Genomic DNA, 20,980 nt, shown 5'->3' with positions numbered 1-20,980 from the left:
CGCGATATTCGAACCGATACGGTGAGCGATCGATCGATCCAGCGATTTGTTTGCTCGCGTGTTTCAACGCGACCGCGTTATTCGCTTCGTCGTGCCGCGACAAGAAAGCAAACTTGTCGTCGTCGCCTCGACAAAAACCAATTCCAGCGAAACTGTGTGAAAGGAAGGCGACTTGGTGGATCGCGAACGTGGGAGGAGATCGAACGTATTTCGAACTTGCGACACGCTGTACCCGGGCGAATTCAGCGACGATGACGCAAAGACGATTATGCCGAGCGCAACGTCGAACGTCAAGATTAGCGAGCCGTAGTTCGAACCTTAAATGAGAAAGATTTTTCGAGCGTGTCTGTTTTATGTAAACGACCGGTTCGATCGCGACTGGCATATTTTGTTCATCTGCGGATTGTCAATTCGAGCATTCGCACGAACGCAGTTTCGTTTGTCCGACGTTTTTCGACGATGCTTCAAATATCCTTCTGAGTTACCTTCTTTTACGATTCTTTAGAAGGGCGTGGTAACTTCTGAATTTCGTCGACGTATCGCGGTTTCTTTCTGTTTATCGTAAAGAAGCGCGAATCTCGAACGAATATATGGAGGAAAGGCACGTTAATAACGCAAGCGAGACTCGATGTTCTCGAGAGAATGCGAATATCGAATATAGCGTGTATCCGAGAAACAAATGTTCGGCTGTTTAAGTCGATGAAATATTGAGAAGCGAGAGAGCGCGATGCATACTTTATTACGCTCGATATCGAAGGTTCAGCGTTTGTCGGAGGAACGTATTGAAAGACCGCCATTCCACGACTCCCTTGTATTTTTATATTGTTGCAGCCGGTTACAGTTCGATCGGTTGCGAATTTTTTGAACAACGACTACTCGGATTTGCTCTGGGAAACGTAGTTCGTTCGATCTTATCCGTAACAAAGAGACTAGCCGGGACAGACCTCACACGTCGATGCCAACGTTTCATCGAGCTTCACTCTTATCGATGTAATGGCACTTATCGAATTTATAGATACGAAAAATCGCGGAAGAACGCATGGACGAAAAAGGATACATTCGTTCGAAACGCGCATCGAACGGACGCAATTAGCGTGCCTATTTGTCTCCGAATGGGGGGATGTAACGTTATCCCTTTTATCGACGGCTATGCCTCCCAGAATGATCATCGTGTACAAGAAAGCTCTCGAAGGGGCAGATTAAATTCGACAGGAGGTGTTCGACACGATATTTGAATAACAAAGTGTTTGCTCGTCGGCGTTACGTGAAATCATGGAAATTTTACACCGGGGAGAGGTCAACGGAGGGAGAAAATAAAAGTGACGGCAGTGGTAGACGGGGACGCGGACAGGCCAAAGGAGGGATGGGTGAAGGAAGAAAGTTGGTTCGGTGCATTATGACGCCCCGTAAGATGGTCGACTACACGCAGATCCGATCAGATCATACGTGTACCGTGTATTATAATCTCGTGGAAGGGCTGTTAGCCGATAAATTCTTCATCTAGGTGGAACCACTTACAAAAGGGAACACCTTTTCGTGATTGCATGCTTACGGCATGTGAAATAGTGTCCAAATTATAGGTCACGGCGTATAATTCGACGAAGCGTTGAGCAGGGTCGTGCTTCGCCAAAAAGGAAGAAGGACAAAAGGAGAAGAGAGGAGAAGAAAAATAACCGTGGAACATGGGACCCATTTCTTCTTCGTAGATACGTGAGACGCGCTTCCACCTCTTTTCTTTCTCAGCTCGTCTGATCGTCAGTCCTTTCCTTTCTCTCTTTCTGTCGATGTCGCACGATTCTTCCGGACGTTTCGATGACAACCACGAGCGTAATTAACCGATGATTAAAATGGCTCTACGAAAATACCTGAATGAGTAATAGGTACGCGTTTGGCCGTTGATTAATCGTCCTTCCGTCGAATGTATCGATATATCGACACGATGGACTGCGCCAGAACGCTTTTAGCGTAGTCAGTCACTGAAAATGATAATAACTAGCCGACTTCGCTAGTTGACGATCGTAAGTCTCTCTTAATGAGGTTAATGGGAGTCACAACCAGTCAGTTTTTCTTCGGGTTTCACTGGTTCGCTGGTGTAGCGATCGCCAGGCACGGTATAGAAATAGTTGGAACGAACGTTTTTCATGCGCGACGAAAGAAAAGTCGAGTCAAGCTTTGTACATAATTACAAAATTGTTCAGATCTGTTCTTATTCCCGTACAACGCGTTAATCGTAACGTTAACGCGTTAACTCATAGATGTTCGCGTTATCCGGTGAATGACTCTTCTTTTTTTTTTTTCATTCATAAAGAGACGAAATCATACGGAACCGCGTTGTTGGCTCCTATCCAGGGACTTCCTTTTGTTCCGACGAATTATCGCACGGTGCTGCGACTTATCGTTTGAACGCGCGCGCCCTGTGTATGTAAATGTTGACAGAGGCTGGAGCGGGAAGAGAAACAACCCGAAACGGTATGATATAACCAGTTAAGAGGCCATTGGGCCAACGTTCAAGCCGCAACTCCGACTTCACTGCACGAAGCAATAACTGCTCGTTGTACGCGCGTCTTGCATTCACTTTATCGCTTCGTTCACCCTTAACTAACTTTACCCTTCTTTTATTTTACGCTTGCACGAGTCGCCATCTGGCTCGTCCTGCGAAACGTTTCATTAGCTTCTTTGTAGAACTCGAACGATCGTTTAATTACTATTAATCATCGTCAATACCCGACATTCATTCGTTGGTGCACCGCAATGCCAACGGTTGAAAACAACCGGCGCTAAAAATAGAAAAGAAGTGTACCTATCGAGGTATGTTTTAGCCGTTCTAAACTTTACTGTCTGACTAATTTATTAATTATTCGTTTGAACACGCGTCGAAGGTCAGTGTGACGCTATCAATTGTCTCTCGGCCGAGTTATAAGTTATAAATAGTAACTTTGGTACTAAAAAAAAAAAAAAAAAAAAAAAAAAAAAGAAAAAAGAAGAAGAAAAAGTAATACAGTGATACCGAAGGTTCCACGAACGTCGATACGATGAAATTCTAAGGATTTCTAATACGCTGGAAATCCGAGAATGAAGAGTTTTACGCGGTTAGTCGTCGATATGAAAACGTAATACGATATACGCGAATTATATACGACCGGTAGAGAGCGTTATATAGCCAATAAGAAACAGTACTCGGAACTCGCGGTAATACGTCTGAAAGCGAAGGGACGAGCCGATGGCGCGAAATTGCACGGCGCGAGTTCCATCGACGATGTCCAACGCGTGTGTTATTCTCCGAATGAATCTCGGCGAGTAATAAAATGACTCGGGGCTAGCGGCGACCGAGCGGACGCGCTGATTACTTAGCGCGGACTGTTGTTCACGTTGACATCCGTAATCGGTGGGCTCACGCGGTGGTCGAAATAATAAACGGAAAAGCGTACACGAGCGATCCATTAGTCACGCTACTATTACAACGTTCGGTGGATTTCTCGTATGAACGACGCACGGTAGAAATATCGCGGTCACGATTCAACCTTCCTCGGTGATTCAAACCGCGATTTAGGCAATTAGATGTTGCGCGCGATTTTAATTGACCGACGATGAAACGAGAAACGATCGGCCTGACTCGGCGTCACGAGTTTAATTCCATTTAGACGCATCGTTCCGGTGAATCGTCGAGAATAGAACTGTTGTAATAAATTTCTCCAAGGTTTAGAACATTCCAACGTGAGGCAAGACCGCGAAACAACGCGTCGCATAAATTAATTAGACCCATTTTATTACGGTCGTGAGGTGACGCGATCGTAAACTCTGATACGCGTTATTGCGAACGAACGAACGAATAGAAATGCTTCGTTAGATTTTTATGCCCTTCTGCGATTCACTGAGAAACTAGACAAGACTTTGGACAACGCTTATTCAAACGTTTTTACGCGAATCACGCATATTTTAAACGACTGATGGTGGTACGGTTCGTTCAGCCACAAGAATCTAACACCGTCGGTGATCTCCATTTTCGTAATTGGCTCTTTCTCCCTAGTTTCCGTCGAGCTGCCAGACACGCGCCAAGCGCGTTTTCCTATCGTTGAATTTGGCCTAACCCTGAACGCAACGAGACCATATGTTTGTCTTTGTTGTTCTTAAAAGGAAAACAAAGAAAGACATATGTTCATAGGAAGATCGAGCGATAAACGTCGCTCGTGTGCGTTCGAGATAAAAGTGCAATTATATCGTATGTATTTCGAGCGTATGCGGCATATTTAAATCGAGAAACGACGAGAAAATAAATAACCGTGCCGAAAGCGTTCCTTGAATCGTCATTGAACGCGTATTTACTTAGAAACGTTGAGTTCGGTGGTAGGCTGCTGCATCGAACATGCATCGTGTCGTACCGAAATTATTTAAAGCTGCCACTGCGAATATCAACCGGCGCTGTTTGTCGAAATTAATGAATTATACGTGGGGTAGCAGTATATTTTAATAAATACATATTTAACGTGGGCAAACAGCGACCAGGATGATTGCTGGCCGAGCATATTCTGTCTATCCGGATCTTCGTATTCGGTCGATCGAAAGTTAATTAATCCGCTATTTGTTCGATTTACACGATACAACGCGGCCCGATACAGATTCCCGACATGGATGTAACAACGTAGAAAGATACGCTTTTCCTGGGCTGTGTAACGACGCATCGCCTCCGCGAACGATCCCACTGGCGCCAGACTAATATCCCATGCGCATCGCAAGAACGCGAGTTCGTCTTCAGCGGCGAACGGATGTGTCGAAAGTGTTCGAACAGAACGTTTACGCATATCTTAACGCTGAGATTTGCTGGCGTACAGTTGAAAAACGAAGCGCTCGGGTGGCTATTCTACGGTTTTATTTACCGGTTACGCAAGTTTCCTCGCGCGCCTTTATCGCGTGCCATGGTTATCGCGATGCAAGTACGTTTTGGACTAACGAAGGACTCGCAAAGATCGTTGGTTTCACTTCGAACAGGATTCTCTCGGAATTAGTTTTCAACACTACGCAGGTACAGCAGCACTTCGATAATTGGTCACGATCAGTTGACAAAGTAAACTCGCTAAATTTCATTCACTAGTTGCGTCACTTTCTTTTTGCGAGTCGCAGCAGTGAATATCGTACCTCCGATCCTATCGTGGTGAAAAAGCTACTTAAGAAATGTGCAATTCAAAGAGAAAAAAGAAAAAATCTTGAGTGCCACAGATCCTTGTCACTTGACGCGAAAAAACGGTAATGTAATATAAAAGCTTTTCCGAGAGGAGACGATCGAAGGCCTTGTTCGTTGATAGCACGATCGAAACACAGCTTTTTTTTCAGTCTCGACACCATTCCGGAACGTCGAGTCGATTCGTTATGGTATTTAGTCGCGCGATTCGCTTGGTCGGTGGGCGAAATGTCGCGATCGATTCGCGATGCGCGGCGTGCGGGATGCGACGAGCAAAAATGAAAAGCGGAAACGGGAAAAGGTAGAGTCGCGCGTGGCTTCGGGGCGTCACGCTGTCGACGGTGCAATATTCGCGGCATCACGCCCGTAGCACCGTTACCCAGCTATCGATAACCGAAGAAAAACCGCTAGCGTAATCTCACCGGCTAAATTTTACGGGTATTTGTACCACGCTCGCGGTTCGTTGGAACAACTTACAGCCGTAGAAACTGTCAGAATCGTGTCAGTTATTTCGAGACGTTTATTTCACATGTACCTACTGTTTCTATTGTTGCTTCATCGCAGCGAATTCTTCATACGTACGAATGCTTGTGCCACGCGAAAGCGAGAGAGTTCGTTTATCGTTGAATTGCCACTCATAAAAGGAAATGTTCTACCTCCATTTTCGCGTACGCGTAGTTTGTAAAGGGTCGTTTTGCACCTACGTGCGAACAAACAAGCCTAAGAGACAGGCGGTACCGAATAAAACTGCAAGATCCGAGTGCTAAGAGCATCCCTGCTACTTTGAAATCTGCCATTATTAACGTTCAACCTTCGATACCATTTACACGGCGCAATTTAAATGTCGCACGTACTCGTAAATGACGTGACAAATACACCGTGTTTCGATCAAGCTTGCGCGACGAAGTCGGTCGAGACAGGTAAAATATTTACTCTCGTGAATCGGAGATTGAAGAAAGGGAAGGACAAAAATCGAGCGTGCGAGGTGTCCCGAAAAAGGAGGGCACTCGTGACCGTGGCCGATGGAACTCTTCCTTTTTCGATCCGTTTCTCGGGGATGCGTCCCCGTGCACCGGCTGGTGCATGTGCATCGTGACAGGCCGTGCGTAAACACGTGCGTGGCGGCGCGCGTGTGCGTGCACACAGGCGCCGAGGGATGCGTCGACGGACCTCCGCCTCCTTCCTCCTCAGATCCACCACCACCCTGCGGACCTATATATTTCCCGGAGGGTCTCCCACTTTCGCCACTATCATTCCTGTCGCGGCTGCGCCAGCCCGTGAGCGCGCAAACGTGAGTCCGTTCTCGGCTTTCCTCTTCGGAGTTTCCTCGCTGGATGATTACGCGCAAACACCTGCCTTGCCTCGCGTTTACACGTCGATTTTCCACCGGTGGAAACGCCATCGTTCGGTGCAATCGTGTCGCGACGAGTTATTCAGTGCGGTTTCGAGGGAATTCGTAGGAACTGTTCGTCGATGTTAATCGATCGATCGTGAACGGAGGAATTGATTTTCGATAGCGTTAGATCTACTTTTCCTGTTCTTGTTCTTTTCTTCTGTTGTCCAAGATAGAGAGTATCGATCTCGATCGGACGAGTTTTTTCCCGCGGGGGCTCGTGTTTCTTGGGAAATGTGTGCCACGTGTAGTGAGCCCGCGAGTCCACCTGCTGCACCTACTGAATGGGATTAGATGAGGTGCACGACGGTACGTCAAAGTGTTTGCTAGATATTCTTTAACGTTCGTCGTTATTTATGAAAATTTTATCGTATACGAACTCGATGGTATTTTATCGGGCAACGATATCGTACGAAACTCTTTTGGTTATCGCCAACGAAGTTTGCCTTTACACCTTGGAGTCGTATTTGCCACGAAGTTCCAAAGTGGAAAAATATTTTCCTTTGCTGTCAGAGTAACGGTGAGAATAACCGATAGAAGTTTCGCTAAGAAGGCGTCGACAAGGCGAAAATGAATTTATCGAAACAAACTGTGAACGCCTAGACCGAACCGCGAGAAATTTTCCTTGTGGTTTGTCGTAGAATCGCACGTTTAATACCGCGCGAGAATCGAATAAGCAGAGGCGCATTCTTCACAGCTGTTCATACAACAAAACGCGCGCGTTGTCGCGGAGCAAGAAATCGTGAATATAGATGCCTCTTTATACCAGTACTCGCCAAGTAGCGACTTAATATATCGCCTTGTAAATTACTTTCGTATGACTTTTATCGTCGCCTCCTCCTAACACCGAATTTTTCCGGAATTTTCGAACGAGTCAAAACGATTCATCGATCGAAAGTTCCCCACGCAAACACCAATCGCTAGAGAATAAATCAACCTCGTTTCTTCCTAACCTTGCAATGCATTAGTCCATATACATAATTCATCGTTCCTTTTATCAACGTTGCGACCGATTCGAAATAATATTTTTTCTTACAAAACTAGGAAACTCATCGACCATCCGGATGTCGTGTTTCCTCCGTGCAACGCGATCATTGGCTACGTATTTGTTAGAGATAAAGAAAGCTAGGAAAGGTGGAGTTATTGAACACCTTTGCGATGAGCAGATGGCACGGCAAGGGTTTATTATACAATGAGAGAAGATAAAACTTGGACATCTAGAGCCTGAGTCTTAAGGCGATCAACCTTAACCGGTCTAAAGCCGTCCCTCGTGTTTCCGTGCGCGGTACGCAGTGATTTGTTGCGTCGCGTCCTTCTTACGCTCTATATCATTCAGCTGGTAATGAGCTTTGCCTTTAACGCATCGCGACGTTTCTCATGCGCAGGATGGCCTGAGCCTCGGAGCAAATCTTCATGGATCGTTCACGAAAATCGAAAAATGACCGGCCGCCGTGGAGTCCCGCGGAAGTGCCGCGGCGTCGACGATGCGCGCCGCGACGCACCAATATGACCAAAATCAGGAATTTCGGGTAAGTGAGCACGTATTTTTATAGAAATATTCTTCTAAGAAATGTTCAACGTTTTTTTTATTAAAGTAAACGCGAGACCAAATCCACGTAACGCGACACGTCTACAACTCTATAAATATTAATGACATGTTGATTTCTGTCGATAATTTTTACCATCGGGACGAAGTAACGAAACGTAGCGTATTGTACGCAGACTTCCTTGGATAGAAAGATTTGTAAAATTCAAGATAACAGAAAATACTCGATAGTTTGATATCCTCGACTCGCAGATATTCAATTATTCATATCCATCCGCCTCTACGATACAATTAATCAAGTTGAAAGGTTCGTGACTGTTCGAGCTGACCAGAGTTGACGTATAAAATTGCTGAAATATTAGCTTAGATTTCCTCGCTGATCGACGATCATCGATCGACACCTCGTGTAGCTCAAAAAATATGTCTGTTTAGAGAACGCTTCTGGCTCACGCGAATGTTATTTAACGGGCAGCTGCAAATGACGTTCGTTGAATGTGTAAACGCTCGGGGCTTGATCGAGGCCTCCCGTTTTGTTTAAAAGTTTTACGCGATATCGTCTTGGAAACGTGAAACCGTAAAAACTATCGATCGAACGTTAACCTAATGTTTCGCTTACCAAGAGCCAAACACGAATCGAACCTTATTGTGTTACTTGCGAGCCGATGAAATACGTAATCGAGGTGCTCGATGTCGCGATTAGAAGTGGATTGTTGCGACAGCTAAACGATTCCGGTTATCAGCTTTTCGTCGCTATATATTTAAAAGCTATCGTCTCGATACCGGCTTTCTGCCCTATATCCAAGCTTAGTGCTTCCGTGTCGCAATCGATCTCGATTAACCTGGTGTCTCCGCTAATCGGAAAGAAAAACTTTGAAAGATTCAGAATCGATGATATTAAAAAGGGGGCGGCGGAGGTGGGACACAAAAGCGTGCAAAAGCGCTGGTGATCGCGTTGACGCAAGCTCTCGAGGGCTCAACGATCGGTTAAAGCGTTTAGCCCGGAACACGATACTCGAACGAGCGTACGCGAGCAAACAACACGGTCGAGCGCGATGCGAAATTTGTACACGATTTGTATCGTCGATCCCGTAACCGCGAGCGTGCGGTTCGCCAGAGGAAAATGGAAAAAAAAGAAGAAAGGAAAAAGAGAAATGGAACCGAGAACAGCCGAAACACGATCGCCCCTCGATAACTCGTCATTTTAACGAGGATATCTCTCTCCCTTGTGCTGTACCGTGGCTATACCGGCAGTTTATTTTAATACAGACACCTCGTAATAATTCTCAATGTACATCGTACGGAATGAACGGACATCAATCCTTGCCCTCGTTACTTTCGATGCTCCAGGCAGAGGGTCCCTTGTTATCCGCGCAGTCTCCTTTGTACGGCGTGCATGCCAATGTCCGCGCATAATTACCGGTTTCGATTACAGATCGGCCATGGCAAGTGCGTCAGATTTTCCGCTCGTGCTGGGAAACGTTTTACCCTAACCGTCGTATCCTTCCTTTCTTTTATCCATCCGTCGATCTCTCGCGTGAGTTCCACGGGTTGGACTCGTACACCCTCGTCTCTGCTCCCTTTCATAATTGTCAATCGTGCTTTTCCTTTTCCACTTTTTTCTCTTTAATTATACCTTGTGCCTATATTCGCGATCGTCGATAATCCGTCCGGAAATCTCGGAATAAAAGCTTTCGTATCGCACGTTTTGGCGAATATATTAACATACCCTGGAGTAACGTGATTTCTCAGCGACCGTAACACGAGATTCCCAGGCGTAGTCTCAAAGCACCGACATGTCTGGCAGCGCACAGTTCCCGCTGATAACCGTGAAAGTAACTCATGCATCACGCTCTGTGACACTAATCCCCTGAGTAGGGGGGTGGATAGGGCTCCGAAAGAGTCGACGAGGAACGTAAAAAAGGGGAGAAGGAAGCCATGCGAACAATAAGCAATCTGTAGCGAATATATACGCTAATTATGTATGTTGAGTCTAGACGCACGCGTGCGATTATACGTACGTCTCTCCCGTGGTTCACATGCGGTATACATTACGTATGGTATGTGGTCGAGTTCTCCATGGCTCGCGTGTGTACGGGTCCCTTCCCGTCTCTGATAATACGCGGTGACGGAAAAATACGACCCGTCCGACTCGTCGGTCGAGAAAGTTTTTGCTCGCCTTGAGAACTTTTCGTCGCGACGTTCCGCTCGTCGATAATTATGCTCGTTTCATTTTTCCCCTTTCGAGATCCAACTAGCTCTGTTCGTTTCGACCCTGACAATTTTCGCAGATGTCGAAACCGGAGACTCGTTTCTCGCGCGAGTACATCGCTTAAATTTCGCCATCCGTTTCCCTTCGTACTACCGTTTCAGAATCGATAAACCGTTCGGAACCTTCGAAACTATAATTCACGATGAAAGCGATAGAAAACGTACATCGTTGATTTTCTCCTCCGGCTATGTACGAATACTGTTCGCTTCGGACCTAAGAGGATCTAACTTAACGATCACCCTTTGGGTTCACATGTTGCATAATGCTCGCGTGTGCTCGCGAATGCGTGCCATTACACGGTCGGTATGGTCGCGTAAAACTTACGCCACGAAGCTTTCTATCTGATGTATCAGGGCGGAGCGTGGCGATATCCCGAAGCGAACCGGAAAGACCATCGACGGCTCTCGGATCCCTGAGGTGCGAACCGCGAAGTCGACTCGAATATCGATTATTTACGAGACGAGTGCGGGAGGTAGGCACCGTAGTCGGAAGAACATGCGAGAAGAAAAAGCACGGGGGTGGAAGGACAAACAAATAGAGGTGCATTAGCCGGCGACCGTGTCAGGAATGTGAAGAGCAGTTGGCACACGGCCTACCTCGCGATCTACCTCCCACTTTGATCTTCGCCGCTGTATCGCGAAATACCACGACATAGGCTGTCGGGGCAAAATACATCTCTGTGCGTGTTGTTACGCCCTGCCCTCTTCCTTCCTGCGCCTTTCTCTTTGTCTCTTAACCCTGGAGCCACGTGTTCTCTTCGTCCCTTCCCCGACGCTGTTCGAGTGCGAGGTACTGTTAATCGGCGTCGAAAGACCGGGTCGTTCGTCCTCGATGACGTAGGACGATCGATCATGCGCCAGTCAATGCGTTTCCGTTCGAAATTCGTGGCGATACGCGCTACTGCCCGGCCGACGTATATTCCGAGGGTCCGTTATCGAATATGACTGTTGGACGAAAAAACCCAACAACTTCCCGGGGCATTGGTATATAGCTGAATGAATCGACAATTGCGCCGTCGTCGTTGCGCGTTAATTAACATCAGCCACCGTTCGCGTTTCCACTTTCATTTCGCATTCTAGCAGATTGTGGAACGGTGTTGAAAGCGAGGAAAAAAGGAGTAGAACGTGGTTGCTCGAGTCGAAGGCGAAATAGGAACGCGTCGATCGGAATTTCGTTCGGTCATTCAGGGGCAATAAACGCACCTTTCAGAGTGAGGAGTATCGTTTAATTACGGATCAGCTGTTTCAGTCGGAGCGTGACGGGTTCGCGCGTGTGTGCACGCGTGTCCCGATCGATTTATTTCAAGTATGTATCGAGAGGCTCGCGGGCATCCGAGCGATCCCATCTCGGGATCGAAGACAGAATTACCGTGGAAGGCAGCAATAAACGCGGTCCACTCACGTACAACGAGTACTATTCATAAGTCGGATTGAAGCTAAGGGCCGTAAGTCCGCTCTGAGAGTGGCGCCTTCGACCACCTCGTAATTCTCGTCCGGAGACTTTTCTTCTTCACGGAGGCTCACAATTAACTTCATTATGTACGCACATGTTCCCCACGTTTCCGTTGATTAGCGCGCGTCACGCGGCGCTCTCTATGCTACCGCCTCCGTTCAATGCATCTTCGATCTCATTCAACCGCTTTTTTATTCGAACCGATTGCTTTATGTCTTCTCACAGGGACTAGAACACGGCAAGTGTTCCGCGTTTTCTTTTTCTCTCGTTTCTTTGCTTTAATTTCCTTTCATTCATTAACGTTGTACCGTGCTACCGACGCAGCAATTTCAACAAGCAACGAGACCACGAAGACTAATTGTCGCCGCGATACCTCTTACCAATTGGTTATCGAGTTTTCGTTAAGTCAATTTCCATGTCGTTATCCGGGCCTATTAAAAGGGTCACCGTACTCACTTTCGACCACGGCTATCGACGGTGGTCTGGCATCGATCGACTCGTCGAAAGAGACGGACTAATTGGAGGGCCTACCTTAACTGTAACTTTTCGATAAGAGATCCCCTTCATTTTCGACGAAGCGTTCTCCGATGGCAAGTTGTCTAGGCTAGACGATAATTTTTATTATACCCATGTTCAGTCGTTGGAAGAACGTCGAAAACACGGAGAGTGCGACAAGGAAGAAAACCTTGTATGGAACATGTGCGACCATAACGAATGTTTACGCGTAACTTCCGGAAACATTACGAATAACGATTGCACTGGCGCATATGGTTCTCGCAATGACTAGTGACGCTCATAAATGTTGATTAATTTCACCATGGAAAGGCACGACAAGGTCGTGTTTTAATTTCTTTCGTCGAATTCGTACGCGATTGAATTATGCTGCTTGCTGGTAATTTGCTTCTTTCCGAGTGGTCAAAGGTGATTGCACGGGACGAAAATTAAATGGAAGAATGAAGAGAACCAACGACGGCTATAAGCGAGCTTACGAGCCGTAAAACACCACGAAAGTCGTAAAATCGTCAAACAATAGATTACACGGTAGTTAAAGCATTGGCAAACAGTGCTGGCTGTTGGTCATTTTCTTTGAAGGCTCGCGAAGAATCAAATCGCTATGCGGTTTCCCTGCTTATAACAATAGCGCAGCACTCGCTATTGTTCGAAGAAATGGCTTTATAAAGACCCTGATTTCGTTTCCAAAAGGCTCAACTCTTTGCTCTTTGGCTGCGCATGAATTTTATAGCTTCGAATTTTCCCAGCAATGGAAAGGCTACGCTGCAATTAATCTTAGAAATGCTCGCTGACGCACGCGAGCGGTTTTTACTTTCTGACGCTGACAACCGCATTACGCTTAACCACGGTGGTGGACCGTGCGCGAACAACCGCGAGTCATTGACTCCCATTTACATCGATTCTCTCCAACTATGGTATTTGCTTCTCTCGATTTGCGTACGCAACGCGGCGCAATGATCGAAGACCACACTCGCCGATTTAACTCGCTCGTAGATATCGACACTTCGAGCATGAGCGAAAAATATTTTTAAATTCACCACGAAGCGACTGGACATTCTTTCGATTTTTCACCGTCTTTGCTGCTTTTAGCCTCCATTGTGCGTATCTTCCGCAATTCTATTGTCAAACATGGCGAAACCTTTCCTCAGTGGAGGAAGACCTTTCGATTTATCGTGCGCCCGTGAGAAGAAAATACGGAGACCGGGCATTTCGATCCCCGGCTCGTGTGCAATTGTCTGACATTCGAGATTCTTTCGGAGCGGAATATTTCGAGGAAAGTTTGCATCTCTCGACGAGGTTCCTCGGATTCTTTATTAGAATTTCTAGGGTCATCTTGAAATTCAGTGACCTGCATAGACCTGCATACGTGACCCTAGATCGACGGAATCCGACCCGCCCTTTTATAAAGATAGAAAAAGAAACGAATGATATAACAACGTTGACACGAGGATAATGACAGCAATATCGAGCTAATCGTAAACGTCTATTAAGAAACAGTGACCCGTGACGTTTGCAGAGGGTGGGGCGTCTAATGCCGTGTTACCTAAAATATCTCTGATGTCCGATATCTGTTACAAACAACGTTGTGATTTACAGCGTTACAACCTTCGAAACAGCCTCGAGTGCACGCTATTTTCTCGTACTTACATACGGAGTTATCATTACATTCGACTGTTCGAAAGCAAGGCTTCCTTCGATAAAACCAAAAGGAACGTGCATCGGCGAGAGAGCGTAGGATGAAACAAGCACTTCCGTTAAAGACGTTGCGATTTCTTGGCACGATCGAACGTCGTCCGGAGAGTGGTCGATACACGAGCGAGAAAAGGCTAAAAGAGATCCATTGGCAGGTATCGATAGGAAGGTGGTACGAAAGGGTGCTGAACGCGAAGGCGGGCGAGAATCGGTGACGTTGATTCGCATCGAGTCCCGCTGCGAAGACCTTGACAGTTCCGAGACGCGCTGACAGCCACGGACGCTTGGCACCGCAGCGAGACGCAACCCCGTGTCTCAACGATGCGTATTCTATCAACGTCCGTAGAGCACGATAACCTCGGCAACTGCATGTTGAATGAGCCGTACGAGAAACGGCGGATCGTTGCGTCTCGTTTCGCGTTACCGTCCCTTTTCTGCAACAATGGCCTTTATGCGCGGGACGCTATTCTAGCGCGGCACGAAACGAGAAAAGGGAGAGAACGACGACGGGCTGATCCACGTCGGCACGGACAAAGCTCTTCCTTTCGCCATATAGGAACCGAGTCGGACAGCCAAGATTTAAATTGATTTCGAGATAAGTGCGTGGAATTAAAGATGCATTCGGACGATCATCCGCGCTCGCTCAACCCTTCGTTCCATTCCCGATACTTGTCTTCCACTTTGCGTACGATACCACCGGCTTTAACAATCGCGCACTGTGTTCCTTTCGTTTCCTCTCCCTCTCTTTCTCCTCCTCTCTTCCTCTCTTCCCTTGTCTCGGGGGAATCCCCCGGTTACCGAGACCTCTCCAGGGTATATCTGTCGTTGTTGAAGAATTAAGAGGATAAACTCGTAGTTTCCTGGTTCGAAGGCAGAAACGAGTGATTAAGGGCTCGAGGAAGCTCGAGCACGAATCGCGTATAAATAACGAGCGACGAAAAGGGGAATGGCATACGGTCGTTCCCATCGACAACGGCTTGTTTGATGGAAGGCCTGTCGTCGCTGTACGCGATCGTCCCGATCCCGGGCAAGTCGAGCGCGTGTTCTACGTATGGACGCGTGCGCGGCCGTTTCAGCCGGCTTGAAAGTGAAACGAAGTGGTTTCTCGGCTGCTCGTGATTCCACGCATAAGTAAAGCCGTTAACACCTACTCCGCGAGCACCGTTACGTTCACCAAGCGTGAACTAGTAAATCTATGCACTTGACCTTTCGGTGGCACGTCCAGCTCTCTAAACTCTGTTTCACCGTTCCTTCGGTCGCTTAGGTATTCGTCCTTTGTTACGGAAATTTACATCTTCGGGAATAAGGTCACGAAAGTGGGAATGATTCCGGAGAACTTGAGAATAATAAATTATCAATGACAAAATAGAGTTAGCGTTATGCAAGACAATTTGTTAATGTACGCGTGACGCCAGCTAGAACAACGTTCTCTATTGTTTTGTATTTTAGACCGTCGCGAGAAGATAATCTCGGAAAAAATAGGCTACACGATCTTTTATCGGCGTTCCACGACGCCACGACGAATTCTCTCGACGGTGAAGTCAACGATAACGCGTTGCCGTTGTGTGGGTGTGCGTCTAAGTAGGAGATGAGATACGACGCACTGTAATTGGTTATTATCCGTGATATGACGCTGTACGACGCATCGTAGATTTGCGGTTTCATTGACGAAAGTTCAATAACGAAGACAGACTGAAAAGCGACCATTATCGGTGAGCATTGTACTCGGAAGATGTATCGTTTCGTAATACATTGCTTACATCTTATCGAAACTCGTCCGCTTGCTATGGAATTTAGAATGAACGAGCGTACAGATATCGGGGTAATTATAGAGCGATACGAAACCAATGTCTATCTGTAATTTAAAATTAGTATACAATCATTTACGAGGAAATATTTACCATTGTATTCATTACTGATTTCTAGAATAAGGATCAATGTGGCGGGGTGAAATTTCATTCTGGAATATAGTTAACGCGATTTTCTTCGGCGATAGCGCGTGAGAGTTAAATTTTGGGCCATAAAGCATTACCACGGGCCACGGAAACCATTTAAAACGAAGTATCATACTCGCAGATATAAATCCTTCGACCGGGACAATCAGTCGTGTTCCACATTAGGGTGAAAAAGTGTTGTAAATATGGCCGGCAGTCATCAGCCAGTTAGGTATTGTATGCCGTGCATGCACAGGATGCATACCGGATGCATCAGATAAGAGCGTTCGCGAGGTCTCGTAACTCCTTCGTCCGGGAAGGAGGCGTACGGCTCGAAAGCGGCATTAAACGGTGCCTTCTCGTTTATTTTTCAGTGAGCGCGAGATAGCGTGGTTTGACGTGAACCACCGCTACCGCCAGCGGTGCCATCTCATGTCTTACCCATTCGCGTACGCGAAACCTATAATTATTCTTTCGAACGAGATCGTGGGCGAGTGGAGCCAAGCACAGAGCCGCGTGCACGCTCCCGACTGCAATTTCGATTTCGCCAGTTTCGACCTTTCCTTTTGCCTGCTTACCTTGCTTACCAGGCCCGGGCATTACGGTGACGATTTCATTTATGACACGAATCGCGTGTGGTCCGAACCGGATTATTATTTGAAAGTTCGAACATTGAAGAAATCAAATCAACTTTTGATGTACGTATTTCTTCGTTTCTTCTTGTTTCGTGGATACAAATCGATCTCGGACAATTTATCGCCATACAACGAGCAAATTGGATGTAAAAATCTATTGCTATAGATAGCGATCTAAAATGATCAAAAAGAAAAGAAAAGAAAAAAAGGAGGAACGATACTCCAAATGAAGATATTGCAGAATTATTTATTCATTTATTCAAGGATAGACGAGTTAAATCCCCATTAATGTACAATGTTAGAATTAAAGAAGCTACATGCAGTACACAGGAAGCGTACGGTTAGAATGGGCCAATTATAAGGAATTGTTAGAGTATTAACGTCCGTGAAGTAACTAGATACTCTGTGAACGAATGCAAGAGTTCTGAACGCGCGATACAGCGCGAAAAATCTTCCAGAAGAATCTCGTACATCGGAAAACCAATATGCCTCGTAGTAGTCGCGTTAAACGGTCGGAAGGTTTTCTTAATTGATGCGCGAATGATCGGTCCGGTATGAGCGGTTTTCTCATATCACGGTGCGTTTGTCAGCTGCCGAATAAGCAAAACATTTTGGTCCATGAGTTCTCTCGTTTCTACACGGCGGTATACCGTACATGATATCGACAAGATATCAAAAGCCGTTTTCCCACGGGCTACGTCGCTCGGAGAGCACCGGGGATTATCGAGCTGCGATGATTATACATCATGCGCAGCTCTGTTATTATACGGAACGTAGAAACAGAACTGTTAATTAGCTGTTGCACGCTCCGCTGACACGATCGACCGAGTCGTATTAATTGAAATCGACTCGAATTTGCTTGACTGGAACTTCAGGTGTTAAAATAATACGAGCAAAGCTATCCGAACCGACGCGTTTCCATTTTAGATGGAAGAACCATTAATTAGCGATCGACATCGTTGATTTACCGCTGTACGCTCGAAATTTAAGCAGCTTACGCTTGTTTGCGCGACCTGACGTGCCGTAAATTTACGTTGAATCGTAACAACGAAAGTGATAATAGAGACTCTCGAGGAATTCGCGAACGCAGGGATCAATTCTCTTCGATTGTTTATAAATCATGCTACCATTTTCAATTTCCACCCTATCTCAATCTCTCGGTTTATTAACCGTACAAAATTGCGGATAAGAGATCGCTCATCAGGATCGCGTTTCGCAGCACGATCGCCAGTAAACATCGTCACGGGAATGCCTCGTTAAAGCGTCCATCGATGTGCTGCTATTACGGTCGTCTCGAAATAGACGTTCGAATACAAGACATAGCCAGAAACGACTATTCACCAAGCCGCACGGCGCTGTCTCGCGGAATCATGCGTCGAGACGCGCGGTCTCTGTTGTTCTTGTCCTACTATTTTCTTCGTTTACCGTGTTGGAAGTCTTTTGGCGCGAGTTTAATGGAAGTTCCGCCGTGTCTTAATCATCAGCTGTTGGCCCACGGGGTGAAACGTTACAGTTCCGAGGCTTAGAACAACTTTAAGCCAGCTTTCGTGGTCGATGTCGGCCAACTCGAAATAGAGAGTCGAGCAAATTTCACGCTTTACCAGTAACAGCCGGAAACCGACGACGACGGACGGGCAAGTTTTCGAGCTTTGAGGATTAACAAACAAACAACTGTTAATGCAACGCTTAGCTGCCCCCTGTTTATCCATGGCCCTGACTCTCGTTTTTCCCCGACATAGTTTTAACGCGATTACACTGCGCGGCCGTAAGCTCGTTCACAATTACGCGCGAGCGTACACACCCTGTGCACATATTTGCACGCGGATCTACGTGCAAATATACGGGCGCTCGTGCACGCGTACAATGGACGCCGGCGTTTCTGCGTGCTGCGACGCGCACGGATCTTCTTAGGCACGGGTAAACGTTTATCTTCGTGTCGGCGCATGTTAAAACTCGCGGCTAATTTTTCTCGTGGAAATCCGCTTCGTGGGAACCGCAAATTTTTTGGAGTTTCCTCCGTGTACATTTTGCACGATGCGGAGCAACGAACGTTGGTGCGATGGTCTTTTTACGTTCGGCATTAGGAGCATGGACATTGAATAATTATCTGCCAGAAATATACCCTCTGATCTTGTATCTACCGTCTAGAGAAGCGGAAGGTAGTTTTACCGACGAATCCAATAGCGAGGCCTAGACGAAACATTCTCTCCCTTTCGTTTAATCACAGCGCTGGCGATTGTGGTGTCGATTTCGGTCCAGCTGTACACGACAGATCAAAGTATCGCGACTTCTACAGCCACTGTTTCATCCTATAATTAGTCGAAGCTTTCGAGTGCAAGTTGCGTCTGTAGAAACGTTGTTCTCACGGTTCGCTGACGTTATGGGCGTCTTCATCGGGATCCAAACCATGACATCAGTGACCAACAAACGAGCATTGAATCTTAATTCAACGTACTTATACTTGGATCGATAATGGATCGGAGACGATTTCCATTCGGGAGAGACTACCGTGCCACGACGTATCGAAAATCCTACGAGCTCGTTGGGATCCATAGTTAGAATCATTGTCAGGGACAAGAGTGACAGTGCAGAAAGGCGGCATATTTATGACGGCCGTTCTTCCACGCACGCGAAGAACGCGAAAATCAAGAGAAGAGGAGGGCCTGAGCGATCGCACACGTGCATCGCTTCTGTTTTGCATCGGATATACGGCTGACCGGTGAGCGTGTGCCCCATTAAGCTGTTCGTTTTACGAGACTCCCAAACGATATGATCAATAACGAGGCCATGGTCCGTGTCGTAAAGAACGCCAAGACCAACAAGCCCTTAACAGTTTGCAAACGTTTCCTCCGAGTAATTACGTCGTCTCGTTGGAAACGAGACCGGGATTGGAATCCTAGAGCTGCTGACGCTGAACATTCTTCATTCTTCCCCTCTCGCCTCTTCTTTTCGTAAGATTTACGACGGTCACGGTCCGACCGCAAGTTTAATAAAGCCGTAGATGAGAATGGAATGCAGTGTGCGCGTGGAAAGAATTGGCCGGGCTCCTCCGCAAAATTTTCAGCGAATTCATTTTAATTGCTAGGATGCCTCTCTTCGTTGCTCGCCTAGCGTCGAGGTTTATTTAACCCCGTTGAGCCTTTGCGTATTGCGCGAATGCTGGAATTTTAGCTATTCTGTACGAGCATGGATCATGCAAAGAAGAGTTTGAAGCAACGGAGAATAGTCGAAACGCGCTTGTGCCAGGCCAAACAAAAGCTTCTCATGGAGCACCATGGATAACGCGTACCCGCTAGATCGTAAGAAGATCATGGAACAAAAGCTACGGCTTCTAATTCCGCGAGATCTCGAGGTCTCGAGTAAATTCCATCAAGAGATCTGCCAGCTCGTGATATTTCTCACAAATTCGTTAGTCTCCCACGACTTCTTCGCGCCCATGAAAACTCGCGACACGCTTGTAAACTAACAAGCAAAAAATCAGCGAAACTCAATGATTCTCGAGCACCTAACACTCCTGAGATCCGTACATCGCGTTGTGGCAACGCCACCGAGAAAGATTCATCATATTCGTTCTCTATTCTGTGCGTGCTGCCGCAATTGTAGAAATAAGCCGTAGATCGGAGAGTTTCTTATTCAGATGGTAGCAAAGGCTCAGAGTCGATCGATGGATCCCGAGGATATAGCGAGATACGGAACACGCACACTTCTGCGTTCGTTACACGTATATCTCTTTTGTTTTCACACGAAACCTCTCTCTATCTTTCTGCGACCCTCGGGGGGATCTCTATAGGGCGCACAGCTTCCGCCATTCCATCGATGCTTATATCGACTATTTACGATCCGAGCGCAGCCGGATATTTGATTCCGCGAAATAACGGTTCGAAATTGTCGAAGGCCTCTTTTTTTTTTTGTTCGCTGGATGCGCACCACGGATCGAAACCAACGATAGGAGAGTTTGGATCGCGGAACGTTAAAGCAGAAATATTCGCTCGCTTTTTGAAAAATAATTGGTTTCACGAAGCATCTCGATGCGTTTCGAGCATTCGTGCTCACGGTCGCGGTGCACGAATCGCGGTGTGCGCGCACGGTTCGCGAGTATCGTTTTATTTCAAAGCTATGCAAACAAAGGCCAGCAAGGGATACGATCGATATACGATAAAAGCTTTGCGCAACCGTAATCGCATCTGTAATTCTATGTCGTTCATATATACCTCATCTTACCGGTTGCGTGTTGGTAGGCATTGTATTCGTAAGTCTCTTTTGTTTTGCGTAGATTTGTTCGTCCGTGAACGAGACCGCACGCGGTTCCGATTCGGGATAGAAAACGCGAAAACGTTCGAGGGGAGCAGAGATCAAAATCGTGGAACGGC

General features: G+C 46.7%; 1 protein-coding gene across 1 annotated transcript in view; it reads left to right on the top strand.

Annotated features, from left to right (window-relative positions):
* The first annotated feature begins 6,404 nt into the window (after positions 1–6,404).
* Positions 6,405–20,980, top strand: part of LOC100743573 (thrombospondin type-1 domain-containing protein 4-like) — a 40,770-nt gene continuing 26,194 nt past the window's right edge. Inside the window, exons 1-2 of the mRNA XM_003494012.3 lie at positions 6,405–6,878; positions 7,955–8,098. Of these exons, the coding sequence (XP_003494060.1) occupies positions 7,983–8,098 (116 nt within the window). The 5' untranslated portion in view covers positions 6,405–6,878; positions 7,955–7,982. The remainder of the gene's footprint in view (positions 6,879–7,954; positions 8,099–20,980) is intronic.

This window comes from Bombus impatiens, unplaced genomic scaffold, assembly GCF_000188095.3.
Source record: "Bombus impatiens unplaced genomic scaffold, BIMP_2.2 scf_1445, whole genome shotgun sequence".
Lineage (NCBI taxonomy): Eukaryota > Metazoa > Arthropoda > Insecta > Hymenoptera > Apidae > Bombus > Bombus impatiens.
Note: the sequence above shows the minus strand (reverse complement) of the source record. Positions and strands in the feature narration are given on the sequence as shown.